This window comes from Cucurbita maxima, unplaced genomic scaffold, assembly GCF_002738345.1.
Source record: "Cucurbita maxima cultivar Rimu unplaced genomic scaffold, Cmax_1.0 Cma_Scf00004, whole genome shotgun sequence".
Lineage (NCBI taxonomy): Eukaryota > Viridiplantae > Streptophyta > Magnoliopsida > Cucurbitales > Cucurbitaceae > Cucurbita > Cucurbita maxima.
In genome coordinates this window covers 848,648-869,010 of record NW_019272020.1, presented here as the reverse complement: position 1 = coordinate 869,010, position 20,363 = coordinate 848,648, and the positions used below count along the sequence as shown (strand labels likewise).

The 20,363-nt window shown below is 38.6% G+C and overlaps 5 protein-coding genes across 6 annotated transcripts; 3 read left to right on the top strand and 2 right to left on the bottom strand.

Annotated features, from left to right (window-relative positions):
• Positions 1-1,794: 1,794 nt before the first annotated feature.
• LOC111478615 lies at positions 1,795-4,146 on the top strand. The gene is made up of 2 exons (XM_023122983.1): positions 1,795-2,813; positions 3,743-4,146. Exons 1-2 carry the CDS (start codon positions 2,287-2,289, stop codon positions 3,960-3,962), a joined length of 747 nt encoding a protein of 248 aa, XP_022978751.1. The 5' UTR covers positions 1,795-2,286; the 3' UTR covers positions 3,963-4,146.
• Positions 4,147-4,931: 785 nt separating this feature from the next.
• LOC111478629 (60S ribosomal protein L11-1) lies at positions 4,932-6,963 on the top strand. The gene is made up of 5 exons (XM_023123000.1): positions 4,932-5,031; positions 5,138-5,245; positions 5,343-5,385; positions 5,497-5,692; positions 6,579-6,963. Exons 1-5 carry the CDS (start codon positions 5,029-5,031, stop codon positions 6,772-6,774), a joined length of 546 nt encoding a protein of 181 aa, XP_022978768.1. The 5' UTR covers positions 4,932-5,028; the 3' UTR covers positions 6,775-6,963.
• Positions 6,964-8,030: 1,067 nt separating this feature from the next.
• Positions 8,031-9,766, bottom strand: LOC111478585 (receptor-like protein 51). 2 transcript variants are annotated; one of them, XM_023122943.1, is made up of 2 exons: positions 9,454-9,766; positions 8,031-9,402 (listed from the first exon to the last, which is right to left on the bottom strand). In XM_023122943.1, the coding sequence occupies exons 1-2, from the start codon at positions 9,525-9,527 to the stop codon at positions 8,232-8,234; spliced, it is 1,245 nt and encodes a 414-aa protein (XP_022978711.1). In that variant the 5' UTR covers positions 9,528-9,766; the 3' UTR covers positions 8,031-8,231. The 2 variants fall into 2 exon arrangements, with proteins under 2 accessions (XP_022978711.1, XP_022978710.1); XM_023122942.1 differs by having other exon boundaries at positions 8,031-9,766.
• A 5,650-nt stretch (positions 9,767-15,416) lies between these two features.
• Positions 15,417-16,488, top strand: LOC111478631. The gene is made up of 3 exons (XM_023123002.1): positions 15,417-15,762; positions 15,865-16,011; positions 16,092-16,488. Exons 1-3 carry the CDS (start codon positions 15,682-15,684, stop codon positions 16,383-16,385), a joined length of 522 nt encoding a protein of 173 aa, XP_022978770.1. The 5' UTR covers positions 15,417-15,681; the 3' UTR covers positions 16,386-16,488.
• Positions 16,489-17,421: 933 nt separating this feature from the next.
• Positions 17,422-20,252, bottom strand: LOC111478625 (ras-related protein RABA1c-like). Its single transcript, XM_023122995.1, has 2 exons — positions 19,924-20,252; positions 17,422-18,224 (listed from the first exon to the last, which is right to left on the bottom strand). Exons 1-2 carry the CDS (start codon positions 20,142-20,144, stop codon positions 17,789-17,791), a joined length of 657 nt encoding a protein of 218 aa, XP_022978763.1. The 5' UTR covers positions 20,145-20,252; the 3' UTR covers positions 17,422-17,788.
• Between the last annotated feature and the right edge of the window lie 111 nt (positions 20,253-20,363).

Sequence of the window (20,363 nt, the reverse complement as noted above, 5' to 3'; positions counted from 1 at the left end):
AGGGTGATCAGATGTAACAACTTATTATTATTATTATTTTTTTGCTTTCCTTCGAGACTTTTAAAACGTGTTTGCTAGAGAGAGATGTCCACTCTTATAAAAAATGTTTCGTTCCCCTCTCCAATCAATGTGCGATCTTACAATCTACCCTCTTACGGGGTCCAACATTCTCGCTTGCACTCGTTTATATATGTGGGGTCTCACAATCTATCCCCTTTGGACCCAGTGTTCTCGCTGGCACACTACTTGATGTTTGATTTTGATATCATTTATAACAACCCAAACCCACCGCTAATAGATATCTTTGAGTTTTTTCTTTTGGACTTCTCCTCATAATTTTTAAAACGTGTCTATCATATAAAGGTTTCCATACCATATCCATACCATAGAATGTTTCGTATTAGATATATTAGCAGATTTTGAGGTCTGAGGTTTTCAGTATTTGGGGGACAAAACAAAGTATGAAGAGGAAACGTGATGATGAACATGAAGAAGAAGAAGGCTTTATCCAAGCATGGCTGTAAATCATGTTGAGAAGAAGATTGTTTCATCTCTTCCCTCAAGGAAGCAAAATAAGACATGGGATTAGCCTAATACCTTCTTTCTTTGCCTGCCATTAGTTTTGTTATTTGGAAGTCACGCTGTCTTCTGACTTGTGACAACTCTAATTCCCCACTTCCCTTCTTAATCATTCTGGTTCATTTGCATTCAACTCTCCTCTTATTGGAGCTTCCTCTAATAATTAGGCATAATGTATATGAATGTCAATGTCAAGGATGAGCATTTAAACTCGGTCCTATCTCCATTTTTTAATTCCATATCACTATTCTCTCTTCAAATCTTTAACTTCTTAATTATAACTACAAAAAAGAACGATATTTATGACCCAAAAAAGTAACAAATATGCTGTGGAACAAACTTATATTAATTGGATTGTATCCCTAGAGAATCTGTGCAATAGGCTTTTCAAATTGTTTGTGGATGATGAGGTAAGTAGAAGGGTACGTTGAGTGCTAGGTGGGGGAAAGAGTCATGGGCAGGGATTTAACAGATGGAGATGGGCCTTAAGGAAGGGGAAGACCAGAGAAAAAAAAAATGTATATAAAAGTGAGATAAAAGGGTTCCAATTGGTGCAGGTAGCACAAAGTTTTGTGTATAGATAAAGCAAGTGCCCAACTTGTGTTCTTTTTTCCAGATTATCTTCAACTTTTTAAATTCAACTAATGTTGGAAGCTGTCCAAATTGAATATGGTAATCTCTATTTGTTTATTCCAATGCCTTCTGTAACGAAAACAAGTTTAAAGTGTCAAATCAAAGCTTCGGAATTTAAATAATGATTCATAGTTTGTTCTTTGATTGATTTCTTTACCTTATCTTGGCTTCCCAGAAATATGTATATGCCCTCTCATACTCTTTTTTTGCCTTTTTTGTTCTTGGTGGTGGTAAAGTATTGTGCTTTAATGTGTTAAGCTTTGATAAATAACATGGTTTTCAAGACCCATAAAAGATTAATGTCAATATTCGAGAATATTACATTACAAAAAGAAAAGAGAAAAGAAGGAAGAGTTTGAATATAATATTGTTAGAGAACATCTTCTTTACTTGATCTTCAATTGTACCAATTACTTTTTGGTTCATTGCATGAAAAGAATTAAAATTTGAATTACTTTGAATGCATCCAACTGGGACATGGAGGAGCTGAGAGACATGAATAACGACAAGGCGTGGAGTGAAGTCCGAGGACAAATTGAAGCTTAACAAATAAAAATGTTGGATATATTTTTTCTTCCTTTTTGTTTTAACTCAAATTGTCGCGTATTCAACTCCCCTCGGTTGCACACTTTTCCCCTCGGAATATTGATTTTTTCTCCTCTAGTTTTTTAAGGTCACATCGAGAGATCAGTGCCGGAAAGGGATAGAGAGAGGGAAGGGGAAATAGGGTCTTTCAGCTGTGGAGGAATCCAATTGGAGACGACCCAGATGGCCAGAGCTCTTATTTTGTTCATTTTCAATTCCTGAAGTAAACGCTTTCCCCTGAAGAAATTTCTGCATTTAAAAGTAAACTCTCCACTCTCCTCAGCAACAAGGCCTTCATATCTTTCTTCCTTTACATGATTGATTACCCACTTGGATTTTCGTATGCATTTTTCATTACGTATCGATTGGTTAGATGGAAAGTGAAAGTGATGCCTTCTGATGCTGTGTTGAGTTATTAATTTTGTGAACGAAATATTTCAGAACAACTTCTGCCGGTAACTGGGTTTCGGGGGAAAACCCTTTTGTTAGATGGATCGAGAAGAAACAGAGGGTCCTAAACCCATTGTTGATTTGGTTAGTGGCGATAGGATCGAGGCCACCATTGTGGTAATCCCAGAAGGCGCCGCCTCTGCTGGCGGCACGCCGGCGACTGAACTGGTTAATCGAGAGACAAGAGAGGGTTCGAATATGAACCCATCAGAAACTGTAGTGGTTATTGATTCAGATAGAACAGCATGTGGGGTTGAAGATGGAGAATCGATTGAGAAGAAGAATGGAATGGGGTTTAGGAAGGATTTCGAAAAGAGGAATGTAAAATCGAATAAGGAGAATCCGGTGTTGATAAATGTAAGGCAAAAAGGGGGTAAAAGGTTTAACGAAGAGTGGAATGGAGAAAGGGTGTGTAGGATCTGCCATTTGGCTTCCGACCAAGCTTCAGAGCCTAAGACTGGGATCAGTACTTCAGAATTGATTCAACTTGGCTGTGACTGCAAAGATGAGCTGGGAATTGCGCATACTCACTGTGCTGAGGCATGGTTCAAGCTCAAAGGAAACAGGTTCTTCTCTCTCTCTCTCTTCTGGTTTAATACCAAGTGATATGCCTTTTTCTTTGAGGAGATTAAATTGCTATGAACACGAGAAAAAACTTAGTCTACCCTTGAAGTTGTCTCATACTATCAATTTAAAGCCATCGCTGCTACACCTACTTGGTTGTGAAATACCAAGTAGTCTACCCGTGAGGGTTTCCATTCAGTCGTTCGTTGTAGACTTGACGAACTTTAACTGTTTTTTTGGGGAAGTATCCGCTGTTGATCAATTGATTGTTGATTGTGAGAGAGGAACGAGTGCGAGTAAGATATGGAGTGTCAAAGGGAGTGAACACTGGACAGTATGTCAGCGAGAACGCTAGGCCCCGAAAAGGGTGAATTGTAGATTTCACATCAATCGGAGAGAATAATGAGTGTCAGTGAGGATGCTGGCCCCAAAGTGGGATGAATATGAATTGTGATATCCCACATCAGTTGGAGAGAGGAACAAGAGTCAGCAAGGATGTGAGCTCAAAGGGGAGTGAATTGTGAGATCTCACATTTGTTGGAAAGAGAAACAAAACATTCTTTATAAGTATGTGGAAACCTCTCCCTAGCCGACACATTTTAAAAACTTAGAGGAAAAACCTGAAAGGAAAAACTCAAAGAGTTCAATATCGGTTACTGATACAGTTGGTCGAAACTTAAAACTTGGGTTGTCCTCCTTCGACCTCTTAAGTTGAATACTAACTCTTGAGTTGAGAATGATATTTGATGGCTGATTGTGTTTGTGATATATTCAAGGATACGTTCCTGTTTCAGAGCTTTTGGCATTTCAGTTACAAAGTGCCAAAACTACGGCATGCCGATTGGAAACTCCTGCTTTTAAACTACATTGTCTTTCATATTGTCAAATGAGCTGATGGTTATCTAATCACAATGCTTATTGCTTGGCACAGAATGTGCGAAATTTGTGGCGAGACCGCGAAGAACGTCGAAGGAGTCGGAGACAACAGATTTATGGAAGAGTGGAACGAGGGAAGATCAGTAGATAGCAATGGAAACATATCAAACAGGGGTGGGAGATGTTGGAGGGGACAGCCATTCTGTAACTTCTTGATGGCATGTCTGGTAATAGCTTTTGTTCTTCCATGGTTTTTTCGTATAAACATTTTCTAGCAAGTGTCGAATAATACAAATGATTGTTCTTTTCCATTTTAACTTCGCTTGAATGCTGCTGGTTAAACCCTGTAAATCTTACCATCTTCCTAAACCCATGAATTTGTGGCTGTTGTTTGTTCTGCCTCATGAATTGCTCGAATGTTTATCATACATTCGTTTATCACAGTTTGTATTTTGGTTGCTTCGTTTTTCTTCTGAATCTTGTTGTTAGTAAAGCTTTGGTTAATGATCCTTCATACTAATGGATGTACTTTTAAATCCATACTTAACTCGTAGATGCAGACAGATTTTTGCCATTAGATGTACCATTTCACGTGTAATGAAAACGAACATGACATAGTAGGTTGCAACTATAATTTCTTCACATACGAGTCTATAACAGATAGGAGACTGAACAATGTTTACAAATATGTGTAAATCTCTCTCCAGTAGACACGTTTTAAAATCGTGCCGTTATGTAATAGGTCAAAAGAGACAATACCTGCCCGTTGTGAGCTTGGACTATTACACTCTTCAAACTTTTTTTTTGAATTTTTCCAAATGAAAATATGGTTTGGCAAAACTGAGTTTGGTCATATGGTCATTTTCAATTTCATGAACTTCTTGACTCATTACAAATGTGTGAAAACCTCTCATAACAGACACGTTTTTCTCATAACAGACACGTTTTAAAATCATGAGGTTGACGACGATATGTAACGAGCCAAAGTCCTAACAAACACGCTTTAAAACGGTGAGCAAAGATGAAAATATGTGCGTTTTAAAATCGGAAAACTACAAAACTTACAAAATTGTGTAAAAGATAAATAAATGTGTTTTTTTTTTTTTTTTTTTTTTTTTTTTTTTTTTTTTTTTTTTTTTTTTTTTTTTTTTTTTTTTTTTTTTTTTTTTTTTTTTTTTTTTTTTTTTTTTACCAATTTGGTCCCAAACCATGAGGGGGCAGTTTCGTCAATTGATCGTCTAAGAGAGAGTATTAATAGCTTTAAAACCCTAGCATTTACCCTTCTCGCACTTGTCCCCTTCCCGAGCTTCGTTTTCTGCTCTGAACTTCGATACGGCAAAAATGGTACCTCCACCTCTTTCGTTTGATTTTGGTTTGGATTCAAGCATCCAATACGTTTTTGCGTGTTTAGATTTCTAATTTAGTTTGACTGTACAACATTGCATCTCAGGCGTCAGAGAAGAAGCTATCTAATCCCATGCGCGATATCAAAGTCCAAAAACTCGTTCTCAACATCTCTGTTGGTGAAAGTGGTGATCGTCTTACCAGAGCCGCAAAGGTTTCTTTACCGTCTGTTACTTGTCCCTTCGGTTCTTTTCTGTATAATTTCTGTAAAATCTTAACTATGATTATGGTATTTCTTTTTTGTACTTTAGGTGCTCGAACAGCTCAGTGGCCAATCTCCAGTCTTTTCCAAGGGTATAATTACCTTTGCCTTTTAGTCACTGTTATGAATTCCCGTTTCTATCTTCTTCATTCATTTCCTGAAATTAGTGGGCATGTCTTGCTGGAATGTTGTGATTGAAATAGCTCGGTATACCGTTCGATCGTTTGGAATCAGGCGTAACGAAAAGATCGCATGTTATGTGACCGTGAGGGGTGAGAAAGCAATGCAGCTTCTTGAGAGTGGTTTGAAGGTTAAGGAGTATGAGCTATTGCGCCGGAACTTTAGCGATACTGGGTGCTTTGGTTTCGGAATTCAGGAGCATATTGATCTCGGAATTAAGTGAGTTGTCTAACATTTCTCTTGTATTTTTCAGTGATTTTTTTCTCTCCATCTTGTTATTGTTTATTTTTCTTGTAACGGTTTTGTTTGTTGATGATGCTGATTGATATAGACTTTGTACAAATCAGGATTTTGGCTTATAATATGCAAGTGTGCTCATAGAACCTTCGTGAAATACTTAAGAAGAAGAGAGGGAATTGAGGAATTTTAATTTTAGAAATATAATAACTTAGTTCCGCCAGTTGGCTTATAATCATACTTTGCATTTTGATTGGATTTGCTTCGTTGTCTGACCCGTAGTTGGATTCAGAACATGAGATCTTCAACTGTTGTGCGCACAAAAATTATTGTGACAGACCAATCCAAGTCATACACACCTGTTCTTTGCTGGGATTTATATAACTTAGAAACTTTCATTCATATAAAGCATGGATTGTGTAAGCTTTGGAGAGAGATACGAACTGAATGCAAACGTACTTGATGCTGTTGGATAATGATGTTGTAGGATCTCAAATTATCTGCGAAGGGATGTCCAACATATATTTCAGTGTCTTATTTATATCGATCTTGAACCAAAACCAAGGAGAATATTCACCTTTATTCCAACTTTACAAATGCTCAACTTTCATTTCTCGAGGCTTTAACTATTTTGAGTTCATCACTGACCTACGGACATTGTCTTCAAATAACTTTCTGGTATATCATGTGTATCTCAGTGCCACATTTTTTATTCTCTGGGTAATTTTTTATGCAAGAAGAGTTTGGTGGTGCAAATGCTGGCACCTACTAGTTTTGTTGCGATGAAATATTATTGTATAACAGTTTAAACTGACAAGTAATTTAGCTTTTCTTGTTCTAAACTCCTCTTTTTCAAACTTTGCTACAGGTATGATCCTTCTACGGGTATTTATGGTATGGACTTCTATGTTGTTCTGGAACGACCAGGTTACCGTGTAGGTCGTCGCCGTAGATGCAAATCAAGTGTTGGAATTCAGCATAGAGTCACTAAAGAGGACGCCATGAAGTGGTTCCAAGTCAAATATGAAGGAGTTATTCTCAACAAGTCTCAAAATATATCCTAGAAAAGGTTCTCTACTATCTTTGATGGCATGTTCAAATTTTGGCAATGTGTTTACTACTCTAAGATTTGTCTGTCAGAGCTATTTCTTTTTTAAGGAGAGTTTAAGCATTTCTTATTCTATAGTGTACTTTGTTTCAACTCAGTATACAATTTTTTTGGTTGATAGAGTGCCAATTGTTTTGTTATGAAACCATAGTACGTAAGCATAACTTTCAAGACTAGCTGGCTTTTAGTACAAGTGTTTCGATCCCTAAACTAACATCAAACCTCTAGATAAAAGTTCTCTTTTAACTTCTCACCCCAATTAGAATTCCGTAAACCTCCCTCTCTTTTTTTTTTTTTTTTTTTTTTTTTTTTTTTTTTTTTTTTTTTTTTTTTTTTTTTTTTTTTTTTTTCTCTCTCTCTCTCTCGTGCGAGACCAAGACGGGATTTAAATTTTAAAAAAAGTTCTAAAAAATTACCTCTACTTGCATCACCTGGCCTATTCCTCCCTCCCAAGTAGTACATTTAACATAGGAACTCGAGCAGGCGTTGTCAGCTGTGGTTCTTCCATCACCCTTCAGTCGCCTACCTTCATTTAGCATCCCAACATTAATTTGACTGATCGATTGGTTTATTTCTTACAAAAGTTATTTTTTTCATCGTTCCCATAAAACAATCAGTATCTTTGTAGATTGATTTCTTCTCAAACTTGTTCTGACGTAAATTTCACTCCTGAATTGCAATGTTATAAATTGCACAATCTTGGCCGGCTGATGCCATTTTTGTTATTGAATTACACCCCCCCAATTGATTATGCCGTTTATAAATCTAAGGAGGATAGAATAATGTTCATATTTATGGGGTTGATCATGAAAACATTAGGGTCCCAGACAACTCTCTTCTGCGACTTGAAGCAAAGGTTGATTGACATACGCATTCCATAAGCAAACTGTGACCCCATATAATCATCAAAATGGGGGGCCCCCCTTCAACCCTACTCCCACTACTTTTTCATCTTTCAAAATCTAATTGCCTACCCTGTTCCCTCCCTATTCCCCAATCGCCCCGCTAACCCATCTCACAATCCATTCTATTTTGCTTCTACTAGATTGATTGTATATAGTTTAAGACAGAATCTTTCTTTAGCTTCATCAACTCATTATCCCATTCACCAATTAAGCATATACTCCAGACAAATTAAACAACACTGGGCCGCAGATTTTCGTTTTTTTATTACAAAATGGATATGCTTCTAATGTAAGCAAAGTACAAAACTGAAGATAACATTTGTCTCATTATGAATTACATTTTTTTTTTTAGAGAGATTTCGCCATCAAAGCTGAGAAAATAAATAAACCATTGAACAAAAAATCCCATAGACAAGTGTAATATGTGTGTAATTAAACAATGATGTTTCTAACTCTAATCCAACTTCAAGAGAATCGAGAAAACAATGAGGGATAATGAGAAATAATCTCAACGACAACACTTGGACAAGAGAATCGAGAAAACAATGAGAAATACCAAGGAAGAAAGCCCAATTGCCACTCCAAGAACTACCTTGTTGGGCCCGTGATGATGATTAGCCTCCTTGTGACTAACATCATTCTCATCATTCCCATCATAATCACTCCCACTATCATCCGCCATTGAATCGTCGCCGTCGTCTTTAGCCGTCGGTGGGGATATCGGCAAACCGTGTTTGTCACAAGGAGCAATGCCGAGCTTCAACTTTGACGATAATATCGAATGGTTATAACATAGATTGTTATTCCCCTGAATCTTGAACACCTCTAACCCCTTGATGAATGATTCGTTGAAAGGAATTACCCCATGAAACTCATTGTTCTCCAGATTCAAGAACTTCAAGCTTCTCATTTCAGAAATGAACCTGGGAATGGTCCCATTCAACTGGTTTGAACCCAAATCAATATGAACTAGCCCTGGAATGGCTGAAAAAGACTCCGGGATGGATCCCGACAGTGAGTTGGATGCTAACGACAAGTTTTGCAGCGAAATCAAGTCCCCAATTGAAGTGGGGATCTCGCCCTTGAGCCAATTTAACGACAAATCCAAGGTCTCGAGATTTTCAAGCAATGTAATGGAGGTGGGTATTTTCCCCCTGAGCTTGTTGCCGGAAAAGTCGACATGGGTGAGGTTCCGATTGAGGTGTTTAGGAACAAAACCCGTGAGATTGGCGTGAGAAATGGTAAGAGACCTGAGAGATTTCATATTTCCAAGAATGACATAAGGGCCAGAGGCAGTAATAGAGACATGGGAGACAGTGAGATCAGTGAGGTTCCGGAGGCGGCTAAGCCAAACGCCAGTAAGCTTACGGAGACTGCGAATGCAAGTGAAGAAGCGGAGGGAAGTGGCGAGATCGGAAGGGAAGCGAATGGGGGAAATGGGGCAGTTGAGGAACTGGAAAGATTGAAGAGTGGAGAGGGATTTGAGGGCAGTGAAGGACAAAGCAACGTCGTCGGAGCAGTTGGCGAGGCGTAGGGAAAGAAGGTGGCGGAAGGGGGCAGAGGAGTCGCAGAGAGTGACATTATGAAGGGAGGACGGCGAACATGGGTCTCTAGAAGTGGGAATGTTAAGGGATTGAAGAGCTCTAAGTTGCTTCGGGTCGAGGGTCGAGGAGGACGAAGGCGGCAATGGGGAGGAGGTTGGGGCGGCGGTGGGGGAGAGGGATGAGGAAACAGAGGATGTGATGAGAAAGAGGAAGAGAAAGAGAGGAGATGGAAATGACGAGGGTTGTTTGAGTATCATCATGAGAGCATTGAGTTAGGAGGGAGAGAGGGGTTTGATATTGAAGAGAAACAGAGTGAGGGGTGAGAGAGGAATAAAAGAAGAGAAACAGAGGAAGTGAAGAAGATGGCCCACCAATCGAGAGCTTTTAGGGAACGTGTCATCTTTTGTCCTAAGATGCCCCCTGGGCCTTTGAGGCCCATACAGTATATAGTAGAGAGAGCCATTATCTAACAGTGGAAGCAACGGTATGAGCCCACCACCTAAGATTTTGTTTCATGTCAGTTTCACTGCTCATGGAAGGCAGCTTCCAGTTCTTTAACAATGGACTTATTTCTTCTCTTCTTCTATCCAAAGCTAACACTTGCCATACCTCTGATAGATAAGCTCTCGAGATCCTTGACTCTTCTTCTTCTTCTTCTTCTTCTTCTTCCTCTGAAAAAACAAACCCCACATCCTTAAATCCCTTCACCGAATTGGGGGAAACAGAACCAGACGTGGAGATTGCTTCTTCTAACGCCTTAACGCCATTTTCAGCATCTGGGTTCGCTTCAGAACTCGAAGAAAATGAAAAAGTTGATTCCTTTTGGAAGCTAGGGCGGCGGAACCAGGCCCAATCGTAGAAATTCAAAACCTTCTCCGCTTCCATTATTGAGCGACTGAAGAAGAAACGTGAAACCCTGTGTTGCCTGGACAAAGTGGGGATTGTCATTTTATTTATTTAATATGAACACCAAAATAGTCAAAACAACCACCTAAAATAGTTGAATTTTGTTGGAGAGACCACGTTTATAATTAGGATTATGGTATGCTTCAGAATTAATATTTTAGTCGCAAATTTAGGGAGATGTGTGGTTAAGAAGAAAGGCAAGTGTGAATCAGTTGGGTTTATAAAAAAGGATTTTAATTCACAGCTGGTTTAGGGTTTTGAAAGTCAACTCAAAATAAGGTTGACTCAATATACAATAATTTACCCGATTTAATAAATAAATTAGTAAATGAACAATTATCTCCAATTTATTATTTTGAAAACTAGTTATTACAATTGACACACACACACACAAAAAAAAAAAAAAGCCACGGTGATATCTAAACGCAGTTCTTCTCTCATCTCTACGGAGGCTCGTCCGATAACAATATTATTTCTAACTGTCCAAAGCCCACTCCTAACATATATTGTCATTTTTAGATTTTTTCAGTTTTGTTTTAAAACGCGGCTATTAGAGATAGACTTTCACACTTTTACAAAGAATGTTTTGTTTTCTCTCGAACCAAACCCATGTGTGATATCACGAGCAAAAGGGCGGGTAAAACAATGGTCTGATGTGGCTGTTAGCTGGTGGATTCCATTTTGACCAACGCACCAACATCAGATGCTGCAAAAAGGAAGCATTATATGTATATGTATATTTAATGGGTATGATCTAAATAATCTTTGTTTCTCAACCTTCAAATATCCCCTAAAAACTGTGCCATTCTGCGGCTGACGTTGAAGTAAATGAGGCAAAGGTTGTGATTTTAAAAGGCTTGAAAAGTAAAGGAATCAGGAGCAGAGAGGCAGAAAAGAAGAGCCGTAAAGGAAATGGGAGCAGCTGGCAGAGGCAGTGGCAGTGGCAGTGGCATATACTCTTTGTAAGAAAGAAGCATATCCAATACTTGAGAGCTTCAACTGTATGGAGGGAGAATATAGATCTTTACGAAAAATCTCCATATTCCATTGGAAATATAAACATAAATACAAATGAAAGAGTCAATTTGGGGGAAAAGGAGATGCGCCCCCTTGCCTAAGAAGAAGAAAATTGAATGCAAAGAATGATCCTCTGGATATGCAGTGAGGGTGTGAGAGTGATAGCATATCCAACTCAATGTGCGAATCCCAGAGCGTTTAAATAGAGCCAAGGAAGAGGCGGGTGCTTGGAAACAACATAAGCAAGTCAAGGACGATGAATTTGGAGAAGGGGTAGCCAAGAATAACAGTGCGAGTCTCTATTGGCAGAGATGATATTATCAAAATTCTTCTGCTTCTTCTTCTTCTGCCAAAAGAGACTTGCCCTGCAATTCCGCTCACCTACACACCCACTGTCGCATGTTTATACTACTTGTGTAAGTGTTGTTGTTGATACAGATCCAAGGGAGGCACTCAAATTATAATCCTTACCCAAAAGGAGTTGCTGGAATGAGGTGGTTCGTTGAATCGCGGTCACTGATTGAGGCTGCTCGAGTCTGTCACCAAAAGGAAGCTCTCAAGTGTGATGTGCACAGGGCGCCGTTTGGAGTAGCAGTAGTAGTTGTGGGAGTAATGAAGAGCGATGTGCACAGGGCGCCGTTTGGAGTAGCAGTAGTAGTTGTGGGAGTAATGAAGAATGATGCTAGGGTTTGTACTTCAAAATTTATGAGCTTGAAGAATGGTTCTAAAACTGTATTGTTTTGTTGGGCCAATACTAAATTTTATTTGCGTTCCCATTGTGGTGCCACCAATTTCCAAGCTTCTGATACTTGCTTTCTGTTGTAACAACCTATGGAACATAAATTTAAAACCTAATTTTTCATTTTAAAACAAAATACTAAAATAATGGACCAATTTTGCATTTTTACCAACCATTCCTAGTTAGGGTTCTTTATTAGTCCTAATCAGTTTGCTAAAAAAAGAATAAAAACAAAGAATAAGAAACACTAGGGCTCGAACATTCTGGACACACACAGTTAGAGAGAGAAAGTTAAGATCTGGTCCAAACATTCATTTAGAGTTCGAATTTTGACAGAGTTTCTGTTATTGTTGAATTTGGATCACTCAATTCTGTCAAGAATCAATGAAGAACGACAATTATGGTTTTTAGATTCTTGATTCAGGATTTTCTTCCAATTCAAGAGTTTTTCTTAGAATTATGTTGGATGGATTTTACACAAGTTTTATGAAATAAATCAGAGTTGATTCGGACTAGAAAGTTGAATTACGATGAACATCGAAGCTGAAAATTTTTATAAGTTGTAATTTTTTGCTATCTTTGGATACTAAAAATTATGAGAATTATATCTTAGTAAAGGTAGATTAAAAGTCTACAATGGTCGGAAGTCAAAATAGTCTGAATGTGCAGATGAAAACACTTAAAATAGAAGCAGAAAGCTAGCTTGGAAAGGCACACACATCATCAATGTAAGTAAACCATATGAATTTTAGGCAAGTAATACTTGTAAGGATCGCTAGGATGTGCTAGAATACAAGCATTCCTTACCTTAAGTGGTTGGGTAATGCATGTTAATGACTTCGAAAGGGTAATTTTGGACGAATATGAAATGGATGTATGTATTAGTAAAATTATCGTCATATCCCTAGGTTGGTTCTACATAGAACATTATAAACTGAAAGTAGGTGTGTGTGTGTTTGAACCCTAGTGAGTGGGAAGGATGAAGATATGATGGCAACATAACGCATGAAAGTGGAAGCAAAGTATAAAGAAGAAGTTCCAAATATTATCCCAAGAATGATCCAAAAGCATATATGTGAAATGGGCTACACTATACACTGGTACGGCCTCAGGCATATTCAAGGCCTTATGTGCGAATCATGGAGCCTTTAAATCTCACCTCCATCCACACCCAACTCTCTCAACAGACCAAACATTACTCCTTCAGGGGTAGAGATGAATGAGAGGGCGGACCTCCTTTGGCAGACACATCATTAAATACGTTGGGTTCATCTGCCAAAAGAGACTTGCCCTGCCATTCAACTGTTCTACCACACACATATATATATATACTCAGGTAATTTCATTTATCTGTTCTGCCCTCCTCCTAATCATACCATGAATGTTTGTGATTCAAGGTTTTGAGTTCCAGTTGGAAGTGTTGTGGCCTGTCCCATATGTTGAAGATTGGTGGGAGAGGAGTTCTATACCGACTAATTAAGAGGTCAAAATCAGCTTATGCTCAAATTGGTCCGTGATCCATAACATGCCCTTAACTTAGTCATGTTAATAGAATTCTTAAATGTCGAATAAAGAAGTTACGAGTCTTGAAGGAGTAGCCAAAAGTGACTCAAGTTTCGAACAATGAGTATACTTTGAGTATACTTTGTTCAAGGGTTGTAGAGAGAAGTCAAGTCTCGAATAAGGAGAGGTTGTTCGAGAGTTTCATAGGCCTCAGGGGGGGACTCTATGATGTTCTTTGTTTGGGAGAAGGATTGTTGGGAGAGTAGTCCCACGTTGAGTAAGTAAGGGGTTGATTATGGGTTTATAAGTAAAGAACGCATTTTCATATCACATACGACTAAAATATGAAAAGAAGAACGGTGAAGCGGTTTGATGAGGGGTTGAGAAAAGTAGGATGAAGAAAGAAAAGGGGGTGTTGAAAATAATTGATGCGTAGAAAAAAGAAGAAGCAGTACGTACCCCAACAAAAAGCTGCGTGCTTACAAATTGCAAACTAAAATACAGAGTTTCTTTTAGCCTTTTTGGCTTTATGCGCTCACTGTTTTGTTAATAAGCAATAATGTGAGGTTCACATGTGTGTGTTTCCTTTAAACAAAATCATCTCATTCCACCCCCACAAACCCAAACCTTTTTTCCAGTTTGCTACTCATCCTGTTAAAGAATGTATTAACTACTCCCCATTCAGGACCATTTTCATTCCCATTGGACAGACAAATTTGGCACTCTACCTGTGAAGCGCAGTGCCTAGCCTACGAGAATGAAAATGGTTCAAAACAAACAAACAAACAACAAACAACGCCTAAATATCATTCTCTTCGAAAATAAAAATCAGAATATTAATCTTCATAAGAAAAACAGAGGCATACAGAATTTTCGAAAAGTCCATATGGGTAAAGCCAAAGCATTTCAAAATTTTGTCCACTGACAGAAGCAAAAACAGTAATAAAGAGTAGCATAATCGAGGGATTAGTTTCTGAGAGGAGAGAATAAAGTGTGGTTTATAAGGAGGAAGAAACAGAGAGAAAAGGCAGGGGAAAATAGGAGTAGGGTGCGTATAGAGAAGGGGAAGGCTAAGAGATGGCCCAACAGTGATCAGAGCAGGTGGGATTAATTTGTTTGATATATCATTACATCCAAAGGCTGAAAGCCTCAGGATTTCTTTTTCTTTTCTTTTCTTTTATTTTCTTTTGTTTTGGGTACACCCGAAGTAGATAGAACGATAAAGAATAAAACAGAGTCCAAAAATTAAGTGTCAGAACATGTGACCCATTTCTGTTGCTATTGCCTTCCCATTTTTACAAAACAACATAACATTACATTACAATATACAATCGATGGCAGCTAACTGGGGAACCCCGTGAGTGAACTGGGAACTGTGAACTGTGAAGCCCCCCCTCCCCTTTGCTCTGCTCTGCCCTGCCTTGCCCTGCCCTGCCCATGCATGTCTCAATTCTAGTACTGCTCATGCTTCACCCTTAGTCACTGATATTGACAAACCCCCACTATGTGCTCTGTTTTCTTGTCTTCTTCCCCACAATATGCTTCACTTACTCACTTCCCACATCCTCTCCCTAACCTTTGGACTTTCCTCTTCAACTTTTTCTACATTTTTAACTCCCCATTTCCATTTCCATTGCCATTGCCAATTTGGAAGAGCCTTTGCTTTGAGTGACAGGAGACAGAGCACGTCATTAAAGCACACACACAAGATTACAAAAAGAGAAAAAGGGATATCTAAAATGGTAATGTGGAAAATAAATGGAGGTAGCCACAGCAAGCAATGTACTTGCCAGACAACATTAGACCCGAGGACAAGCACTATACATGTCGTACTATTGATTGTAGTTGCTTTTCCCATCTCTTAAATTGAGAAGAAAAAAAAAAAAGTTAAAGGTATCCTCTTTAAACATGTAGAGTACGAACTCATAACGAGGGAAGCAAAAAATAAAGGAGAAAAAGCAATCTCCAACCTTATTTTTAATCCCCACATACCACCTTGTCCTGTATATATGTGTGTAAGCTTTGAAGTATTTACGTACGAATAAGTTTGGAGAGATGGGGTTCCTCTGTTTTCGAGTTCACATGACAACAAGAGGAAAGTAGCTGAGTGATTATTTCGATCTGGCCTTTCAAAACACACACCCCCCAACTTTTTATGCTATAAAAAGCCAGACCCTTCATTTCAGGTCATATTCTTCACTAACTTGTCTTAATTGGTAAGCAAGTTCGAGCCAAACAGAGACACAGACATGGTTTCTACGTTTCAGAAAAGATTCGACTCACGCAAGAAGCTACGCCTTGTTCGATCACTACCCACATACCAATCCTCTGTAATAATTCCTAAAACATTCTGTTTTGGTTATGTTTTTTGTCTCTGTTTTGTCACTTCAGTTTGTTTGGGCCATTAGTTATCAAGTCCTCTGTTTATGCAGGGAAAACAGAGCAGTGAGTTCTGGAATGCTGTTCTCTTCCTTCATAAGCTCAAGCTCAAGCTGGAAGCAATTGAGAGAGAGTATTCAAATCTATTGTCCATGAAAAGAGAATACTTGAACTCTGTAAAGCAAATTCATGCCCCTAAGGTCCTTCCTTTCCCTCCATTCTTCCTAATAGTTAATATATATTACAGCAAATTAAATGGTTTATGAATGCTTGAAAGCAGGAAGTGAAGGTTGAGAAGGTCGGAGAAGAGTTCAGAGTGAAAGTGAGATGCGAAAAGGGAGGGGACAGATTGGTTACAGTGTTGGAAGCATTTGACAAAATGGGTCTTAATGTTCTGCAAGCTAAAGTTTCGTGCAGTGAATGTTTTTCCATGGAAGCCATTGCTGTCGCTGAAGATGAACAATCACTTAACATATGTGATATAACTGAAGCTATTAATGCAGCCATTGATGGAAAATCATTGGCTGCAAATCAGCAGCAGAAAGAAACTCCTGAGAAAGATGATGAAATTTAGTCACTTCCTAAGCTATCAGTTCAATGAGAGTGTTTCTTTCCATCGCAATCTCTTGTATTCTTCTTTCATTCCTGCAAATACAAAAAACAGAGTGGTTTTGGAAGGAAGAGGCTGAACTGAAACAGCCAGAAAATATGGAGCATATTAAATTAGATTCTAAATTATTGCACTAATTATATTTTTAAATTAACATTAAAAGCATTAAACTTAATTATTATTATTTAACAAAATGTTAAAATTCGATGTCTCTACTAATCAAACGTAATATATTCATCATTATTTTTTTTTTAAAGTAATATAATCATTACATGTTTTGTACGGAAACAAATTTAATAAAGTGAATTTGATTTCCTTAAAATCAGTTAAAAATGGGCCGAGGTTTAAGGAAAAGAGGATCCAAAAGAATCCGGGTCAAAAGATATTTGAGGGTGAGGCCCAATATGAGACCCACCAAAGATTCGACCCGTGACACCCGATACCGATAAGCTTTTGAACTTTATTATTAAAAATATATAAAGTTTGATTTGGGTAGGGTGGCATAAATAATGATTTGGTTGGCCTCTAATGCTTTGTTCGCTCCACTTTCTGCATAAAATTGCGGCAAATGGACGACAGAGTTTCACCATAATTTACTACTCTAACCAGCTTTTCCCACGCCCGAACATCTTCTACCACTAATCTAGCATATATAGGTTGGTGTGCCAGCTAGGACGCTGGCCCCCCATAGAAAGTGGACAAAACATTTTTTATGAGGGTGTAAAAATCTCTCCCTAATAGACGCAACAATACACAACGAGTCATAACAAAGAATATCTACTAGTGGTACACAACGAGTCATAACAAAGAATATCTACTAGTGGTGAACTTGAGCCAGACACCGAGGGTGTCGCTAGCCTCCAAGAAAATAGGATTGTGAAATCCCACATCGGTTGTAAAGGAGAACGAAACATATCTATCCCTAACAGACACGGTTATATATAATGGGTCAAAGAATAATAATGTCTAACAAGGAGTGTTAACGAGGGACGTTGACAACACTCCCACGAGGGGTTGACTGTTATAGTTCATGCAAACAGATTAAACAAATCTTGGTCTTGATAACAATTCACAATTCACTGCTTGGAAACAAACCCCCTCAAAGTCAAATGAGTAAAAACTGTAATTCCCAACTCACAAATCTACCAGCTTAATCATCGGTATTTTTGGCATCAGAAGTCAACGTATCAGTGGTTAACACAGTGAAGATACATCAAATCAATCCCCATGAATCCCCCTACTACTCTATGCATCCCTGGAAAAAATTTCACATCACGGTGTACTTGCTATATGTAACACAGAACTTAAAATAGATGTCGATCGACCAGACAACCGGCTGACTGCTGCAGCAACTTCAGATTGGTAGTTTAGCTGGAACAGCAACCGCCTTTCTTGACCTCGGAGACGTCCTTACTGATATCAATTTTCTCCCCTTTCGCTAGAACGGCTGATGCAGCAGCGTCGTCGCTAGCATCCATAGCCTTCTTGCTCACTATGTGGTAAATTTGTGTAAGCACTTCAGCAAAGGCGTTGTCCACGTTCATGGCTTCAAGAGCAGAGGTTTCCATGAAGTAGAGGGACTCTGTCTCAGCAAATGATTTTGCATCCTCAGTTGAGACTGCCACAAGGTGGCGAAGATCTGATTTGTTGCCAACTAGCATTATTACAATGTTGGGATCTGTATGATCTCTCAACTCCTTTAACCATTTCTCAACATTTTCATATGTGGAATGTCGTGTAACGTCGTACACAATCAGGGCACCAACAGCTCCTCGATAGTAAGCACTCGTAATCGCTCTATACCTGTGAACTTGAGGAGTTAAGGGGACAGAGACGAGAGATGTGGCAAAGTAAAGCAAGTGCAGATTTTAAGATGAAACTAAGTCTAAAGTCTGTCATACAGGTAAACCTCCCATTTTTCAGTACAGAAAAAGATCGTTCAGTCCAAACTATCTTATGACCATACCTCACTCGTTGAAAACAGAATTGGGCCACTTTTTCCAGATAAACAAGACACTAAACATAAATCTTATAGCTGCAGAACATCCAGGATACTAGCATTAATGGGTTCTGTCCACCTCAAAAAAACTAGTAAAAGAGGTGAAACTGTAACAGTCTAAGTCCACCGCTAGCAAATATTGTCATTTTTTAGCTTTTCCTTCCAACTTCCCTTCAAAGTTAGGCTTCTATATACCCTTACAAGGAATGCTTCGTTCCCGTCTCTAACCGATGTGGGCTCTCATAGAAATAGTCTCATAGGCTTTAAAAATTAACCCTCCATGTCAACCATCTCTACATCAACATGGAATATGCATCGAACTGTGAAATAGATCTTCACACAGACATGACCTCTCAAAATCAGTTAAACGGATCTACTGTAACCTGACTTTGGTATACTAGTAATTGATATTCATTTGCTCTCTTAATGTAACAGCCCAAGCCTACCGCTAGCGGATTTTATCTTCTTAGAGCTTTCTTTTCAAGCTTCCCCTCAAGGTTTTTAAAACGCGTCTGCTAGGAAGAGGTTTTTACACCCTTATAAACCTCCCCAACCGATGTGGGATCTCACACTCAACCCCAAACACTAATGGAAGAGGTAAACTTTTCTCGGCACTTATAAACCAACACTCAACCACTTACATAATAGAGGCGGAAGAGCCTAACACAATTGCTAAGAATGGAAAGACAACTACTTGGAAGAGAAAAGTAAAGAAACAGTAAGCTTTTTGAAAATTCACATTACAGCTAATGAATCTTCTAACATACTCAAGAACATTGGGTGCATTTGCTTGCGCAATTCGTATCGTGCCTGAGTTACAAGTTAAGAGAAAAGGGCTCCTGCTTTAAGTCATAAAGACATGTTTCTAGCATATAAATTACCAAACCAAAATTGCATTTGGAGTTATCAAAAGGCTTTCCATATTGAAAATATGATTGAAAGGCTTGATTTGCTATCTCTCTTGTTCCTTTCTCTGTGCTTTTTTATGGACAAGGTAGCATCTAGCACGATGACCAAGTATCCGGTTAGATATAAGTAACCTAAGTTCTGTTAGGAATCACGAACCTCTACAATAGTATGATATTGTCCACTTCGAGCATAAACTCTAATCGCCTTGCTTTTGGTTTCCCGAAAAGGCCTAATACAAATAGAAATGTATCCTACCCGATGTGAACTCCCCATCAACAATCCTCAACAAGTTCAAACAAGCCTCTTTTTTAGATCCACCAAACCCGTCTGGTACCCCATTTCAATCAACAACTAACCTATGGAACCAAACAAACATAATAAATACCACTAATCGAAGCTAAAAAAAACAATTATATTAGGGGAAGGCACATTTCAATATCAGTAGAAGCAACACAAGAAAGAAAAAACAATAAAACAAGAGCAGAGCCCAGTATGTCGCACAATATTTCCACCTAAAACGACAAGGACCCAGATCATAAAATGTAAAACCAGTAACATAGAAAGCAAATAAAGGCAAGGAGGGGGCAGAATCACCGTTCTTGGCCAGCGGTATCCCAAATCTGAGCCTTAATAACCTTGCCATCAAGATTCAAACTACGAGTAGCAAACTCAACCCCAATAGTAGACTTGGATTCGAGGCTGAACTCGTTTTTGGTAAAGCGGGAAAGCAAATTGGACTTGCCAACGCCAGAATCTCCGATTAAGACGACCTTGAAGAGATAGTCGTAGTCGTCTTCAGCTCTGTACGCAGACATTTTGCTGAAGACCTCTCAGGTACAGAGCCGTGGAGATTCAGAGGGAGAGAGAGACACACACAGAAAGAGGGTTTTTCTCAGATCGCGCGACTTTATCTCTCGCACTGTAAAAATCCTTTTCTTTTTTATCGGAGCTATGTTTTTAAAAAAAATTAATTTAACCCTTTTTTTTTTTTTTTTTTTGTTTGTTTGAAGAAATATAATGCGAAGGAGCCGCGT

Coding starts and splice junctions, on each gene's coding strand:
- LOC111478585 (XM_023122942.1), bottom strand. CDS start 9,527: ATGATGATACTCAAACAACCCTCGTCATTTCCATCTCCTCTCTTTCTC.
- LOC111478631 (XM_023123002.1), top strand. CDS start 15,682: ATGGTTTCTACGTTTCAGAAAAGATTCGACTCACGCAAGAAGCTACGC. Junction 15,763..15,864: donor TACCCACATACCAATCCTCT/GTAATAATTCCT, acceptor CTGTTTATGCAG/GGAAAACAGAGCAGTGAGTT. Junction 16,012..16,091: donor AGCAAATTCATGCCCCTAAG/GTCCTTCCTTTC, acceptor GCTTGAAAGCAG/GAAGTGAAGGTTGAGAAGGT.
- LOC111478625 (XM_023122995.1), bottom strand. CDS start 20,144: ATGTCTGCGTACAGAGCTGAAGACGACTACGACTATCTCTTCAAGGTC. Junction 18,225..19,923: donor GATACCGCTGGCCAAGAACG/GTGATTCTGCCC, acceptor TCAAGTTCACAG/GTATAGAGCGATTACGAGTG.
- LOC111478615 (XM_023122983.1), top strand. CDS start 2,287: ATGGATCGAGAAGAAACAGAGGGTCCTAAACCCATTGTTGATTTGGTT. Junction 2,814..3,742: donor TTCAAGCTCAAAGGAAACAG/GTTCTTCTCTCT, acceptor TGCTTGGCACAG/AATGTGCGAAATTTGTGGCG.
- LOC111478629 (XM_023123000.1), top strand. Junction 5,246..5,342: donor GTCTTACCAGAGCCGCAAAG/GTTTCTTTACCG, acceptor TTTGTACTTTAG/GTGCTCGAACAGCTCAGTGG. Junction 5,386..5,496: donor ATCTCCAGTCTTTTCCAAGG/GTATAATTACCT, acceptor TGATTGAAATAG/CTCGGTATACCGTTCGATCG.